The sequence below is a fragment of the Lepidochelys kempii genome, chromosome 2 (genome assembly GCF_965140265.1).
Source record: "Lepidochelys kempii isolate rLepKem1 chromosome 2, rLepKem1.hap2, whole genome shotgun sequence".
Taxonomy (NCBI): Eukaryota; Metazoa; Chordata; order Testudines; family Cheloniidae; genus Lepidochelys; species Lepidochelys kempii.
Genome location: NC_133257.1, coordinates 39,976,913 through 39,992,787, shown reverse-complemented (window position 1 = coordinate 39,992,787; position 15,875 = coordinate 39,976,913). Strand labels below are relative to the sequence as shown.

Here is a 15,875-nt window from a genome sequence, read left to right as displayed (position 1 = left end):
AGACAGGTCAGGGGCAATAAACAAAAATTCATGGCAGATGTGACCTGTCTGTGACTTTTACTAAAAATAATGAGGACAGAGAGAGAGCTGGCAGGAGGGAAGGAATGACAGCTGGAGCCCCATGGCGGGGGAAACAGCCCCAAACCCATGGCCATGCCGGGGGGCACAGCCCTGTCCCTGCCACAGCCACCAGAGGTGGGGCGCACAGCCCCAGGTTCAGCCTCACCAAAACCGCAGGGCGGGGGCACACAGAACCAGTTCCAGGTCTGGCTCCAGTCCCAGACGAAGACATGGGGGTGGGGAGCACACAGCCCCAGCTGCTGGGGGCAAGGGAGCACACAGCCCTGGCTCTGCCACCGGCTAAAGGCCTAGGGGGCAAAGAGGGTGCACAGCCTGGCTCTGGCTGAAACCAAGGGTTGGGGGCACACAGCCCCAATTCTAGCTTGGCTGAAACTGCAGGTTGGAGGTGCAGTGCCCCAGCTCTGGCACCACCCAAAGTCGTGGGGGACCTGGGGATGGCATGTAGCCTCTACTCTGGCTGAAGTCGTGGGGTGAGGGTGCACAGCCTTGTCTCCAGCCCCAGATAGCTCCGGCCCAACCAAAGCCACTGGTCAGGGACTCACAGCCCCAGCTCTGCCCCCACTGCTGACAGCTGAAGACAAAGTCACAGAGGTCCAGTAAAGTCACAGAATCTATGACTTCCATGACCTCTGTGACTAAATTCTATCCTTAATTATATCCCTTTCTGTATCCTGTTTGTCGTATTTATTTAGATTGTGAGGTCTTTGAGGCCAGGAACTGCCTATTACTCTCTGTTTGTGCTTGGTACTGTACAATGGGGACCCATTCTTGGTTGGTCCCTAGAGGATACCATAATAAACATGATTAATAATAACAATAGACTAAACATAGCCAATGTGTGCTATAGCAAATTCCACTTTGGGTTAGTAATTAATTTCATGCAGTTTGAAAATTCACAAATGATTTAATTGTGAAGTGCATTATAATGATAACCAATACCAAAAATTTAGGATTTTGAGAAGTCATTTATTTATCAACTACACACAGATCAACTGTGCTGTCCTGCTCACATTCAGGTTGCATACATCATTCTTGCTCTGACCTCCTTAAACTAGAAATGGAATAGTGGAGAGAAAGTTAGGGGCACCATAGTGCTGCTTGTAAGCTTCTTGCATAACTTTGGAGGAAGAATGGAATTTTGGGAGTCTGATGTTGTCAATGTATGGTTTAACAACGTATTAAGTTTGTGTATTTTTTCCTCAGCATGTGAATGTACATGCCAAAATGTGGCTGCTGTTACATATTTGAGTAAGGATCCATGTAGTTCCTGTTGTGACTATCTGGTCAGTGCTCTAGGGGTAAAGGGGGATGTCTTCCTATAATCATATTTGATTTCCACATGCATCTATCCATTTTTCATTTTAAATAAAATGAACAATGTGAACTTTGATTTAATATGTTAAAAAAAATCCATGACAAACTTTCTGAATGCCTGCATAAATCTGCATAATGCCTTTGAATTTCTTCATTGGATACTAGTGAAATATGGTATTGATTTTAAGCTACTTTTGCTGAACTGCAAACTCTCAGGAGGGGAAGAACAGTCTGCATCTCTAGCCTTGTTATCTACTTATCAGTGATTGGGCTGTAGTGTGATATAATCCCCTACTAATGAAAGGCTCTGGGATTTTGATTTTCAATAGTAATGCCCCATAATTGAAAAATCTACATCTGGCTGAAATGAAAAACTGAACCATTTTTGTTTATAATTGTAAATTGGATTCTTTTAATGTTTTTAATTATTTTTGTAAAAATATCTTAGTAATATTTCTGGAGGAGTAATTATAAAGCACATTTATGAAGGTATTTAGTATTATGATGTATAAAGAAGCAGTAAAACATGCCACAATATGCATTTGTCAGAAAGTTATGCACGTTTACACACTAGTGTGTTTTCTATTGATAAGATGGCTGTTTACATTTTTAAAAAGTAAATGGCTGCTTTCACCAAAAAATGTATCAGTTGCAGAAATCTGTAGTAGGTGTGGGTATATACACATGTACCTGTACACATACATTATATATAAAATGGAAATTATATATAATTTCCTCCATAGGTCATTAGCTGGGTTTGAATACACAATCTTCATTTCCACAGTTCAGACCTCTTTCACTTCAGCTGTAAGAGTAAAGTTGGGCAGGAGATGGTTTTCCCATCCAATGAGACTTTTTGAGATTTCTGAGTTTTCCCATCCCATATTGGGATAAAAGATCACAGAAATATTATCAGCAGTCTGTGGAAAAGCTGGGACTAGAGCTCATGGTCTCCTGGCTTGAGCTCAGTGCATTTTTTCATATACTAAAAAGCATTGTGTGGGAGTCTCTATCCCTCTTCCTCTGAAATCACATGACTGTAGGAGCTTATCACATATTTGCAAGTGCTCCTGCAGAAGGGGCCAAAATCACATTACTTGTATAAATTCAGTAGAGGTGGCAACACTAAAAGCCTTCAAAACTGATATTGATGGTCTTCACAGATGATCAGAGTAGCAAGTATTTCCTGTTGCTAGTTTGTTTTTTTGTCTTTTTCTACAATATGTTATTAGTGCAAACCCTTGCAATATTCTATATAATTAAACCAATTAAGGTTGTTTTTTCTAATGCTCATTACTCTGTGCTGACCCACACTAATTTCAAAGATGTATACTCCTTTCACAGAAGTGAGTGGCTGCAGCAGTGATTCTTGGAAGAGGAAATGTAATCAGCAGTCACTGTCAGAAAACCCTACAGGCCATGCAGTAAAGTACCGAATGTCCATAGAGGTCTTACTCTATGCAAAGAGGTTAGAAAAGATCTGACACAATAAAGTGCAATAATCATTTTTTGGGTGCCTCAATTTTGGGATATCCAACCTGATATGTTGTAAAGGAAACCGATTTTCAGAGGGTGAATGGTTCAGTATTTTCTAAAAATCAAGCCTCTCTAAGACATCACAAGTGATACATCCCAAATCACTAGTTACTTTAAAAGATCTTGGCCTAAATATTTCACGTTTTTTTTTTTTTTAAAGTGTATAATTATCATGGGGCCTTGCTAGGGATCCACCCACACGTTGTCTGGATAGAAAGGATCCCTTACCCTCTTAGGTTATTCCTAAGCTGGTGAGAGATTTTAACTTTTATTTTGTAATGTGACTTTCCTTGTTTTTAAAAATAATTTGTAGTTATTGCGTATTTGATTAATTGAGACATAGTTTGAATTTTCAATATCTTATTGACTGATACATATTTTCAAAATATTCATAGCAAAATATCAAGTGCTAACATGTTCAAAACATCAGGAAAGATTTAGCAAGAGCATTCAGCTGTAAGAAAAAAAGGAGTTTTTCTAGTTTTCCAGGTCAGATAAGGTGAGTATATTGTTGATCCAGGTGGCAGTAGCTTTATTTACTGAGTAGTAACCCCTCCATTTAATCAAAGTGCTTTACTGATTGGCTGGTGTCAAAAGTTTTGTCCAGTCTTCCTTGACTGATGATGTCATAACGCAGAGGTCAACAAGGTGGGTAGGGAAAATATTGCCCAGTTTTCCACTAGAAAGGTGGAATTTAGTAATATATAATAATATGTACTTAGCAATATGTAATAATAATACGTAGCTCTTATACAATGGAAATATCAAGACAGGCTTAAAGGTAGCAGTACTTCTAAGCATTAGTCTAATATTTGACACATTTGGGTTAATTTTCAAAGAATTGCATGGGGTTTTAGTCACATAACTCCTATCTAACTTTAATGGATATAAAACCCCATCCACAGCTTTGAAAATATAGCCCATAGTGTTTCCTTTGTGGCTCTGTGTTCTGAAATGTAATGCATGAGGAGGAAAGCTAGTAAAAACATGTAATTTTTGTGCATTGTATATAATCCTTATGACTGCTCAAAAGAAAAAATAGCATACACCAGGATACATCGTACTCTAGCCATCTGTTCTACATAAAAATCACATATTTTACATTATTTGGGTATTAAAAATAATCACATCTTTAGTTCTCTAGATTTGTTATACTTCTCTAAAATAGACTTATGTTACCATCACTTTTGTAGTGGCTGGCAATAAGCCACAGCTGAAGGACAGCAAATTCAAAGGATATTTTTCTGTACCTTTTTGATCATTGATGAAACATTGTTAGAAAATAATTTAGAAGATTTTTTTCATTAAAATATTCCACTATACGTGAGACTCTGTGACAGATGCTATCAGTTTTTAAATTCTATTTATATTAAATATTTAGTTAAATTCAACTAGATTTGGAGCAGGGTTAGTCATTTCTTTGTTAAGGTTGAAAATAGATCCCCATTTGACCAGTGAGCCTGATTTTCAAAGCCCCTTCTCTTTCCTCCTCAAGAAAGCAACCTTTTTGAAAATTTGCATCCCATATCCTATTGCAGGGTAGAGTTTTCTGAGAAGTTTAGTAGAAATCGGGCAGTATTTTAAAGTTATGGTGTTTTGAAAAAATAGCTATAGTTTCCTGTTTTTATTATCCTGTATTTTGTTTGGTTGATTTTGCTGAGCAGAAGTGCCTTTTGGTATTTTGGGACAGTTAATTCAGGGCACAGGTTAAAAAGATATAAGCAGTTTTTAATTGCATAAACAGAAAGTAGTATCATCCTTGTTCCCTCATTATTACCCCATCTACCAAATATTAATATATACCATCTACCAAATATTAACGTTACCTCCTTATAACAAGATTACAAAGTCCCATTCTGTGTTCAAGGGTTCCATTTCCTGTAATCATGATGTCATTTTGATCTCTGTCTCTCTTTCTCTCATATGTAAGCAAATTTGGTAAGGTGCATTATTAAGTTTTAGTGGATAGTCTGTATTTATCTTAAACAAAAAGTGTTTCCTTTCATTACTAACAGTTATATATATATATATAATTTATACACCAGTGTTTGTTTCACATAATGTTTAAGCTTTATTTAATACCCCTAATTTAGGTTTGCATAGGGGTACTGATTGTCTTGGCACAAAAAATGTATTACCTGTATTTCGGTGTTCTATCTCCTCTGCAGACCCTGATACTTGGGCATCAGGTATTTATCATTAAATGGTTTTTGATGTTTTCATAGGAGATATATTTCAGAGTAACAGCCGTGTTAGTCTGTATTCGCAAAAAGAAAAGGAGTACTTGTGGCACCTTAGAGACTAACCAATTTATTTGAGCATAAGCTTTCGTGAGCTATAGCTCACTTCATCGGATGCATACTTTGGAAAATACAGAAGATGTTTTTATACACCCAAACCATGAAAAAATGGGTGTTTATCACTACAAAAGGTTTTCTCTCCCCCCACCCTACTCTCCTGCTGGTAATAGCTTATCTAAAGTGATCACTCTCCTTACAATGTGTATGATAATCAAGGTGGGCCATTTCCAGCACAAATCCAGGATTTAACAAGAACGTCGGGGGGGGGGAGGAATAAACAAGGGGAAATAGGTTACTTTTTATAATGAATCAACCATTCCCAGTCTCTATTCAAGCCTAAGTTAATTGTATCCAATTTGCAAATTAATTCCAATTCAGCAGTCTCTCGTTGGAGTCTGTTTTTGAAGTTTTTTTGTTGAAGGATAGTCACTTTGAGATCAGAAATCAAGTGACCAGAGAGATTGAAGTGTTCCCCGACTGGTTTTGAATGTTATAATTCTTGACATCTGATTTGTGTCCATTTATTCTTTTACGTAGAGACTGTCCAGTTTGACCAATGTACATGGCAGAGGGGCATTGCTGGCACGTGATGGCATATATCACATTGGTGGATGTGCAGGTGAACGAGCCTCTGAATAGTGTGGCTGATGTTATTAGGCCCTGTGATGGTGTCCCCTGAATAGATATGTGGGCACAGTTGGCAACGGGCTTTGTTGCAAGGATAGGTTCATGGGTTAGTGGTTCTGTTGCGTGGTATGTGGTTGCTGGTGAGTATTTGCGTCAGGTTGGGGGGCTGTGTGTAGGCAAGGACTGGCCTGTCTCCCAAGATTTGTGAGAGTGTTGGGTCATCCTTCAGGATAGATTGTAGATCCTTGATAATGCGTTGGAGGGGTTTTAGTTGGGGGCTGAAGGTGACGGCTAGTGGCGTTCTGTTATTTTCTTTGTTAGGCCTGTCCTGTAGTAGTTGATTTGTAAGAAGAGTGATCACTTTAGATAAGCTATTACCAACAGGAGAATGGGTTTGTGGGGGGAGTGGAGGGGGAGGGGAAACCTGGATTTGTGCTGGAAATGGCCCACCTTGATTATCATACACATTGTAAGGAGAGTGATCACTTTAGATAAGCTATTACCAGTAGGAGAGTAGGGTGGGGGGAAAGAAAACCTTTTGTAGTGATAAAGACCCATTTTTTCATGGTTTGTGTGTATAAAAATATCTTCTACACTTTCCACAGTATGCATCCGATGAAGTGAGCTGTAGCTCATGAAAGCTTATGCTCAAATAAATTGGTTAGTCTCTAAGGTGCCACATAGGAGATACATGAATCTGTATGTGAAATCTCCATTTTTAGGAAGTGCTCATCAGGTTCTAAACTCTTGACATTTGTCAAATTTCTAAGTGTTATTGGGTTTTGTTTTTATAATTGTTTCACGATTTGTAAATTTTATATTGTTGCCAACATTGTTAGTTATGGAGGTGAGGGTGTGGGTTGTATGTTTATGCCTAAACACTGTATCCTCCTTTAAAATTATTTAGGGAAGAGAACGGTTGTAAAAACCTGCGATTGTCTGAAGCTGACATATACTGGGGAGGGAGGGAACGGGAGTGGTGATTAAGGAATAACTTTTTTACCTCTTCCAGATTCATCAGTGTCCATAGCACCCTATGCATGTTATCTTCCATTTCTGATTCTTGCAATTTGCTCAACTTTCAGAAGAAATATTTCTCATCTTGTTATTGCTCTTAAAGGTCTGTAAGGGTCTTTAAAAATCTGTTGAAATGAAAAGTGAGAAGTACAGTATTTTTTTTCTTCTATTTAGGATAAAATCTTCAAGGTGTTTCAAATAATGCATTGCATAGAGAGAAAGAAAACTTACATACTGATGGAGATTTGTTGGATCCAGCTAAAGACATCTGGGCCCAGCCTGCTTCATCCTTTTAGTTGCTAGCAGGCCTTGTAGGCTTTCTCTTTTTTCTCTCTCACCTATTATTTGAAGCCTTTGTAGGCTTGAGATAATAAAAATGGTCAATACCTTTGAAGATGTATAGTGGCTATCCTTAAACTTAGTTTATTTAAATAGGAACAGAGGTAGAAAGGGTGATCTAATGGGTAGTGTACTGGACTGGGAATCAGGAGACCTAAGTATAATTCCCAGCTTTACTATTACCATGCTGTATCCTTGAGCAAGTAATTTAATCTATATGCTGTGCTTTAGTTCCCCATCTGTAAAATTTTGATAATACCTCCCTACCTCCGAGAGGTGCGGTGAAGATAAAACCTATTAGTGATTGTGAAGGTGCTCAGATACTCCAGCGATGAGGGCCATTGTCTTTCTATCTGTCTAGACAGGCAGGTGACATTACCTCAGCATTGCAACATTCCCTTATTCTAAGGTATCTAGCTACCAAAAGCAAAAGTGGAAATTTTTGAGAATGACAGACTGCTTTATTCTGCTCCCCTTGATAAGGAGTCAAGACATCTAGAAATATAGGGGGAAATTTTCTTCAGCTTTATGGAGGATGAACAACAATAATTAATATTCACTCTTCAGAAAGATACTTCAGTGTTTTTCAGTCTGTGCATCATGCCCATTACTTAAATGAACTACTTAAATGAAGTACTAAATGAACCTGGGAGGCAGTGACCATGAGATGGTCGAGTTCAGGATCCTGACACAAGGAAGAAAGGAAAGCAGCAGTATACGGACCCTGGACTTCAGAAAAGCAGACTTTGACTCCCTCAGGGAACTGATGGGCATGATCCTCTGGGAGAATAACATGAGGGGGAAAGGAGACCAGGAGAGCTGGCTGTATTTTAAAGCATCCTTATTGAGGTTACAGGGACAAACCATCCCGATGTGTAGAAAGAATAGTAAATATGGCAGGCAACCAGCTTACCTTAACAGTGAAATCCTTGCTGATCTTAAACACAAAAAAGAGGCTTACAAGAAGTGGAAGATTGGACAGATGACCCAGGGATGAGTACATAAATATTGCTCGGGCATGTAGGAATGGAATCAGGAAGGCTAAATCACACTTGGAGTTGCAGTTAGCGAGGGATGTTAAGAGTAACAAGAAGGGTTTCTTCAGGTATGTTGGCAATAAGAAGAAAGCCAAAGAAAGTGTGGGCACATTACTAAATGAGGGAGGCAACCTAGTGACAGAGGATGTGGAAAAAGCTAATGTACTCAATGCTTTTTTTGCCTCTGTCTTCACGAACAAGATCAGCTCCCAGACTACTGCACTGGGCAGCACAGCATGGGGAGGAGGTGGCCAGCCCTCTGTGAAGGAAGAAGTGGTTTGGGACTATTGAGAAAAACTGGACATGCACAAGTCCATGGGGCCGGATGCGTTGCATCCGAGAGTGCTAAAGGAATTGGCGGATGTGATTGCAGAGCCATTGGCCATTATCTTTGAAAACTCATGGCGTTCGGGGGAAGTCCCGGAAGATTGGAAAAAGGCTAATATGGTGCTCATCTTTAAAAAAGGGAAGAAGGATGATCCTGGGAACTACAGGCCGGTCAGCCTCACCTCAGTCCCCGGAAAAATCATGGAGCATGTCCTCAAGGAATCAATTCTGAAGCACTTAGAGGAGAGGAAAGTGATCAGGAACAGTCAGCATGGATTCACCAAGGGCAAATCATGCCTGACTAATCTAATTGCCTTCTATGACGAGATAACTGCTTCTGTGGATGAAGGAAAAGCAGTGGACGTGTTATTCCTCGACTTTAGCAAAGCTTTTGACATGGTCTCCCACAGTATTCTTGTCAGCAAGTTAAAGTAGTATGGGCTGGATGGATGCACTACAAGGTGGGTAGAAAGTTGGCTAGATTGTCGGGCTCAACGGGTAGTGATCAATGGCTCCATGTCTAGTTGGCAGCCGGTATCTAGCGGAATGCCCCAGGGTCGGTCCTGGGGCCGGTTTTGTTCAATACCTTCATTAATGATCTGGAGGATGGTGTGGATTGCACCTTCAGCAAGTTTGCGGATGACACTAAACTGGGAGGAGTGGTAGATACGCTGGAGGGTAGGGATAGGATACAGAGGGACCTAGACAAATTGGAGGATTGGGCCAAAAGAAATCTGATGAGGTTCAACAGGGACAAGTGCAGAGTCCTGCACTTAGGACGGAAGAATCCAATGCACCACTACAGACTAGGGACCGAATGGCTAGGCAGCAGTTCTGCAGAGAAGGACCTAGGGGTGACAGTGGACGGGAAGCTGGATATGAGTCAACAGTGTGTGCTTGTTGCCAAGAAGGCCAATGGCATTTTGGGGTGTATAAGTAGGGGCATTGCCAGCAGATCGAAGGACGTGATCGTTCCCCTCTATTCGACATTGGTGAGGCCTCATCTGGAGTACTGTGTCCAGTTTTGGGCCCCACACTACAAGAAGGATGTGGAGAAATTGGAGAGAGTCCAGCGAAGGGCAACAAAAATGATTAGGGGACTGGAACACATGACTTATGAGGAGTGGCTGAGGGAACTGGAATTGTTTAGTCTACGGAAGAGAAGAATGAGGGGGGATTTGATAGCTGCTTTTAACTACCTGAAAGGTGGATCCAAAGAGGATGGATCTAGACTATTATCAGTGGTAGCAGATGACAGAACAAGGAGTAATGGTTTCAAGTTGCAGTGGGGGAGGTTTAGGTTGGATATTAGGAAAAACTTTTTCACTAGGAGGGTGGTGAAACACTGGAATGCGTTACCTAGGGAGGTGGTGGAATGCCCTTCCTTAGAAGTTTTTAAGGTCAGGCTTGACAAAGCCCTGGCGGGGACGATTTAGTTGGGATTGGTCCTGCTCTGGGCAGGGGGTTGGACTAGATGGCCTCCAGAAGTCCCTTCCAACTCTGTTATTCTATGATATGATTCTACTTTTGTGTTCGCATATGACAAGTTTTCTGGGCCAGTAACAATAAGGAACAAACTTTTTCATAAGAGGAAATGTAAACAAGAACTTTTGTATTGAAGCTCCAAAGGGAAGTATGGAAGGACAGTCACTTGTCTGTCCATTATTCTTTATTTTATCCTTTCATTGAGCATTTTCTTGACCTGTATACTGCAATATATGTCAGATTATTATAGTTGAGGTTAAAGTTGTAACTGTCTTTTAAATAAATTTTCTGTATCAGGTAGTAAATTAGGTAGTTGGCATATTTCCACTTCTTTGTACACCAGGAAATATTTGGGATTTTATATTTCTGGCCGGTTATTTTTGAGTTTGGTCTCTTTTTTTTATAGTTCCTGTGCCTGCTTTTGATTTTACATGGTTCTTTATCAGTTCCAGAGTCATACTGACAATGTAGTATAATGAAAAATAAATAACATGTCATTAATGGCTGAAACAATCTGAAATTGAAGATGCTTTGTTTCTGTTGGGTTTTAGCCTCCATTTAGAAAAAAAACCAAAAACCTAATTCTAACAATTTAATTATTTTGAAAAGGAAGTGATAAAAATGCTCATTTTAAAGACCATGAGTTATTATTAATCTATTATAAAATGTGTGTTATCTATAATATTAATGCATTAGTAAAACTGCACTCAGTGGTCAGGAGTGATCAATTATCTCTGTTTCTGGGATCAAAGCAGCCTAAAACTATAGTATAAAACCTAGCTGATTGGTAGTTAATTCAGTACAGTACTTTATATAAACCATAAAATCAGACCTGCTTTCTGATGTTAGTCAAACTATCATCTTCCGAAATATTTTTAATTACGAAGAAAACATAGACATTCAAAGCAATCTTCATATAATAGAAGTCTACCACTGGTCATGTATTGAAGAGAGAGGTTGTATTTTTTAATTATTGGGGTAGCTGGTAGTGACTGCTATATTTAGGTTGTCTAACACTTTTCACTATAAAAAATTCTCATGACCTTTTTTGAGCAGTGCTAACTTCTTCATTGTTTCAAGTATGCCTTTGAAATTCAGCAGGGAGAAAGCCTAGGGCCAGAGAAGTGCCTTTTCTTTGTCCCATGAAATTGTGTTGGGTTTAGCCAATTTAAAAATTACCATTTCCCTTCTATCATTTGCATTGTCCACAAAATGGTTTCAGCCTGCCAACATAATAACTGAACTTTAATATTCTAATCTAAATCCAGGCCCATATCACTGTCAAAGCACCATCAGTGACAATACACAATGAACTGGGAAACCTGGGAGCAGACAGCATCTCAGGGGCAGAGAAGGGGATCCAGCCTCAGCTTCCCTTGACACCCTACCTAACACATGACCCCAGTGGCTCGCCTTCCCATCTGGGGGCATCATTTAGGGCAGTAACTTCCCCCACCTCCAAGGAGGGGGAAGAGAGAGCTAAGCAAGGCTTTTCCGGGCAATCTTCTGAGTTGAGCACATTGCCCAATGCCCAGTGGTACTATGTCAGACAGGAGCATCCCCTACTTCCTTGTGAGAGTGAAAGAGCTGAGCCAGGAGGTTCTCCCAATCATCTCCTGAATCCAGCACATATGTCCTCAGTCTTCCATCTCCTCTCTGGAATAATAACCTTCTGCTTCTGCCAGCTAATGTAATTTAATCCATTAGCTCAAGTGAAAGAAATCTGTGCTGCAATGCTTGAGCTTAATGGTTCAAATATGATGATGGTGCACAATGAGAAGCCGGGGGGAGGGATAGCTCAGTGGTTTGAGCATTGGCCTGCTAAACCAAGGGTTGTGAGTTCAGTCCTTGAGGGGGCCATTTAGGGATCTGGGGCAAAAATTGGGGGATTGGTCCTGCTTTGAGCAGGGGGTTGGACTAGATGACCTCCTGAGGTCCCTGATAATCTATGATTATAGAATTTATTTTAATCTTTTTCCTTAAAAAATAAACAAAACAATAATCCCTAGGATGTTTCACTGATGAAAAACATTAAGGTTGCAAAGTTAAGCACTCAGAACTTAGGAAATGACAGAATTAAGTTTGCCTGTGCAATCTTTAATTACACAAGCACCTTCTTTTTCCCACAGTACCTCAGCTGCACTCAGTGCACAGGATGGGAAGTATTCAGGGAATACAGTGCTCTGTAGTATTCTTGCCTCACTTGCTCTAAACATTTGGAAAGTGTATAGAGATTGAGACAGGAAGAGAAAGAATATTCTGTTGGTTAAGGCAATTAATGCCTGCATAAACATTACACACAGGAGCCAAATTAAGGGTGAACAGGCAACCTAATTTGTCACATGTCCTGACTTCTGGGCGCTTGACTTTGCCACTCAATGTTCTGTTAACAGGTTGTGTGGGTTGTTTTTGTTTTTAATTTAATAAAAGACTTTGGAGGGGAGGCATCATGGTGTAGTGGATAGCCTGGGTGCTGCATGGAGAGTTGGAGATCTGGTTTCCATTCCCAGGTCTGCCACTGAGTTGCTGTATGGCTTTTGACAAGTCACTTCATCTCTGTGTCTCTGCTCCCTCTCACCTTTCTATTGTCTGTGTAGACCAGGGGTCTCAAACACACAGGCCGCATGCGGCCCATGGAGTTATTTCCTGCGGCCAGCCATAGGAGGCGGAGAAGAGGTGGGGCCGAGGCAGGGATTTGGGGAAGGGGGAGGAATAGGGGCAGGGAGGGGACGGAGTTGGGGCAGGGACTTTGGGAAAGGAGACTGGGTCATCATTTTGCTAGGCACTGTTCAAAAATATGGTAAGGGATAAATCCCTGCCATGAATATCTTACAATCTAGTGCAAAGCTTTTGATGGAACTGGGACTTGCCAAATTCAATTTATTTGGGGGCTATCAAACATCCATTAGATGGGAACAACTTTTCCCACCTCCAGAGATGGGCAGGATTCAAATTAGTGACCTATAATCTGGGAGCATAATATAGTAAAATCTCATTTTGTGGGCAAGCTCGTGATATAAAGGTAAGGAAGGTGTCATTTCATTAGTGAAAACCTACAGAATCATAATTTCAGAGGTATCACCCTCTGCACCATGGCAGGGTGAGATTTGCTGTCTCCCTGACCCCTGCTCTGGCTCCCAAATTCAGCTCCACTGTTTGTGGAAATGTTGATAATAAAGTGTCAGAAAAGGGATGAGTTGGATCTCATTTGAAAGCCCTTTCTCCTATGAACACAATGGTACCAAACATGACAGACCTAGAACAATTATGTAGCTTATATTAAAAAAAAGTTTAAAAATCAATGTTTTAAATTATATTTTAACACAGGAATACATTGCTTGCATAAAAAAGAAATTTATTTTTGGTAATCGAAGGGAAGTTAGCCTTGACATGTAGGACTTAAAACATTTGTTCATCTAAGTCATCATCAGCGTCATCTCCATTTAGGGCATCACTGCTAGACATGTCACAGTGATTCTTGTCTGTGCCACACTTGCACATATCAATACAATGCAGGCTGCTGGGCAAACATTTGCAGGGTGGTGAGCACCTGGTCTTTGCATACAAGCAATTGATTAACTAATGGATTGATTTGGCAGTGCATGGTATTTCACATCAGTCCATCCTGCATGACCCATCCATGCCCGATAGAGGAGAATCGATTTGAATGCACTCGATCATCCCACTCATTCCATTGCTTGATAATCCTCTTCTTGATAGCACCTGTAAATGCACCTCTGGACAGTGGCAAGTTTTCTTTGGGGTGATCATTAGGGCTAGCAGTTATGACTGGCAGGATGTATACACGGGTCATTTGCTCTGGCAGCTGACCATGTTGAAACGTATTTTTTCCCTGAAAAGATGTGGTATGATATGTCCTAGATATCCAGATCATTTGAGAGTACATCTTCTCCCTCTTCATCTGAAGCCATACTCAATTATTTTTCACCTCTGGAGTGCATTAGTCAATTAAACCAATACTTTATTGAAAACTGGGTTTTTGGCTTCAGAATTTTTGGACATGGTAGGAAAGTATGTGTGTCAGGAAGCGCTTTCAAGGAACAGTTCTTTGCTGATCCAGACAACACCTGAAACTGGGACTAGTCTCCATTAATATGCTCCTGATAGCAGACCATAACAGTACCTGTGCCATCTGCTGTATCTGCAAGGAAGTCTAAGTTATTGGCAGCACAAAAATATAGACCTTCCCTTGACAAGAACTGGGGAATGTACAACCCTTCATTCAGTTCCATGCAGCTAAGAGCATTGCTTGCTATTGTAGTCTCCAGGCAGAGTACTTTGTTGTAGTCACTGGAGAAGGAAATGCTGTGCATAAGTTGCACAAGGAATTTGCTACAGGTTTTGGAATGAATTGTTAAACCAATAGCCATTTGTAGTGGTAGATTGTGCATATGCCTCACAGTTGTCATGCGTGTGTTGAAAACCTGCCTTTCACTCAAGCACTCGAACATAAGGCTTTGTGATAAAATGGCAGCCTTGTGCTCCAGTTGCTTACTGTCATGCTTGCTGGTGCTGAAGTCACTGTGATCACAGATGCACCATTTAAAAAAAGAAAAACAGGTCACTCGGTATTATTTTTTCAGATTTGGTGTGAACTGTGGATCCCTGAAACTCCCACATACTGCAGGACACAATGCTTTTCCGTAAACATTTAGCATCTGGAAACAGTCTTCATATTACTGTTGACATCAGCTCTTTGGATAGCGCCACGTCTTTTGCAGCTTGTAAGTATATGCGCTGTGATTCATTTCTGTGGATAGGATTGCTAAAAACTACATCCACATCCCACAGTTCATCTTCAAAAAGTGCTTTCAGAGCTTTTCTGCTAAGCATTTGTTCCTCTTCAATCCCATTCAAAGCACATATTTATCTGTACTTAGCATTTGCGTCACCCATCGCCACCACTTTTCCATCCATTTGAGCCCTCTGTGATGCAATTTATGAACTCCAGATGAGTTGCACAGTTTACAGTGGTAACATCAGTATTGGTTTCTGTTGCTTTTACCTTTTGACACAATATATATGTTATAGGTGTAGCACTTGATGTGACACGCAATATCGTATGCATGGGCATCTTTTGGGTCAATGCACTCACTTACCTTTATTTTCCATGCAAGATTCTTGCTAAGAATGACTGCTTCATACAGTTTCAAGTCTGTCTTATGCGTCAAAACTGTGCTTAATGGATACTTTTGGGCTTCTGGACAACTGCAAAAGAAGCAGGTATTCTTCTCGAAACGCATGCCAGGGGACCTAGGATTAGGTGATTCTCGCCCACAACTGGCAGTTGTCTTCGCATCTTGAACTTTTTCCTGATGCTCTATGTACATCTTCTCCAACCTCGCTAAATTCAGTTTATTCATGCATTTCTTATAGCCTGTAAGGTGCTACCAAGTATTTAACCAGGACTTCCACAGTAGTATTCTTCAAAGATTCAGCTACTCTTTGTCTTTCCATTGATTCCTAAAAATGATCAAGATGAGAGTAAAAACGAGAAGGTTGTAATAAATTATTTTGGCATTATAATTACGTTATGTAATATATGTTATGTAACTATGTGCATACCGTTTGTGGATGGATTCCAGTAATTTCTGGCACGATGCTGGTGTCTTCATCAGTGCCTCAGTACAACTCTACTCATAGTAAATAAAGTTGATAATCAATACCACTGAAACACTTCTTTTTTTTTTGCCAATGATGCCAAATCAACTTGATGCATTCCTTCCTTTTATAGTAATTTGTAACATTAAAGAAATTAAGCAGGTATAATTTTCTGAGACTGAACTGATAA

General features: G+C 40.3%; 1 protein-coding gene across 14 annotated transcripts in view; it reads left to right on the top strand.

The window, feature by feature from the left end:
* VPS13B (vacuolar protein sorting 13 homolog B) overlaps nucleotides 1-15,875 on the top strand; it is a 921,287-nt gene that overhangs the window by 446,009 nt on the left and 459,403 nt on the right. Inside the window, exon 21 of one of the 14 annotated variants that reach the window (XM_073330474.1) lies at nucleotides 14,668-14,763. The exons of the other annotated variants lie outside the window; for them this stretch is intronic. Coding sequence (XP_073186575.1) covers nucleotides 14,668-14,739 — 72 coding nt within the window. The 3' untranslated portion in view covers nucleotides 14,740-14,763. Of the gene's footprint in view, nucleotides 1-14,667; nucleotides 14,764-15,875 lie in introns of those variants that run through there. 14 annotated transcript variants of the gene reach the window in all.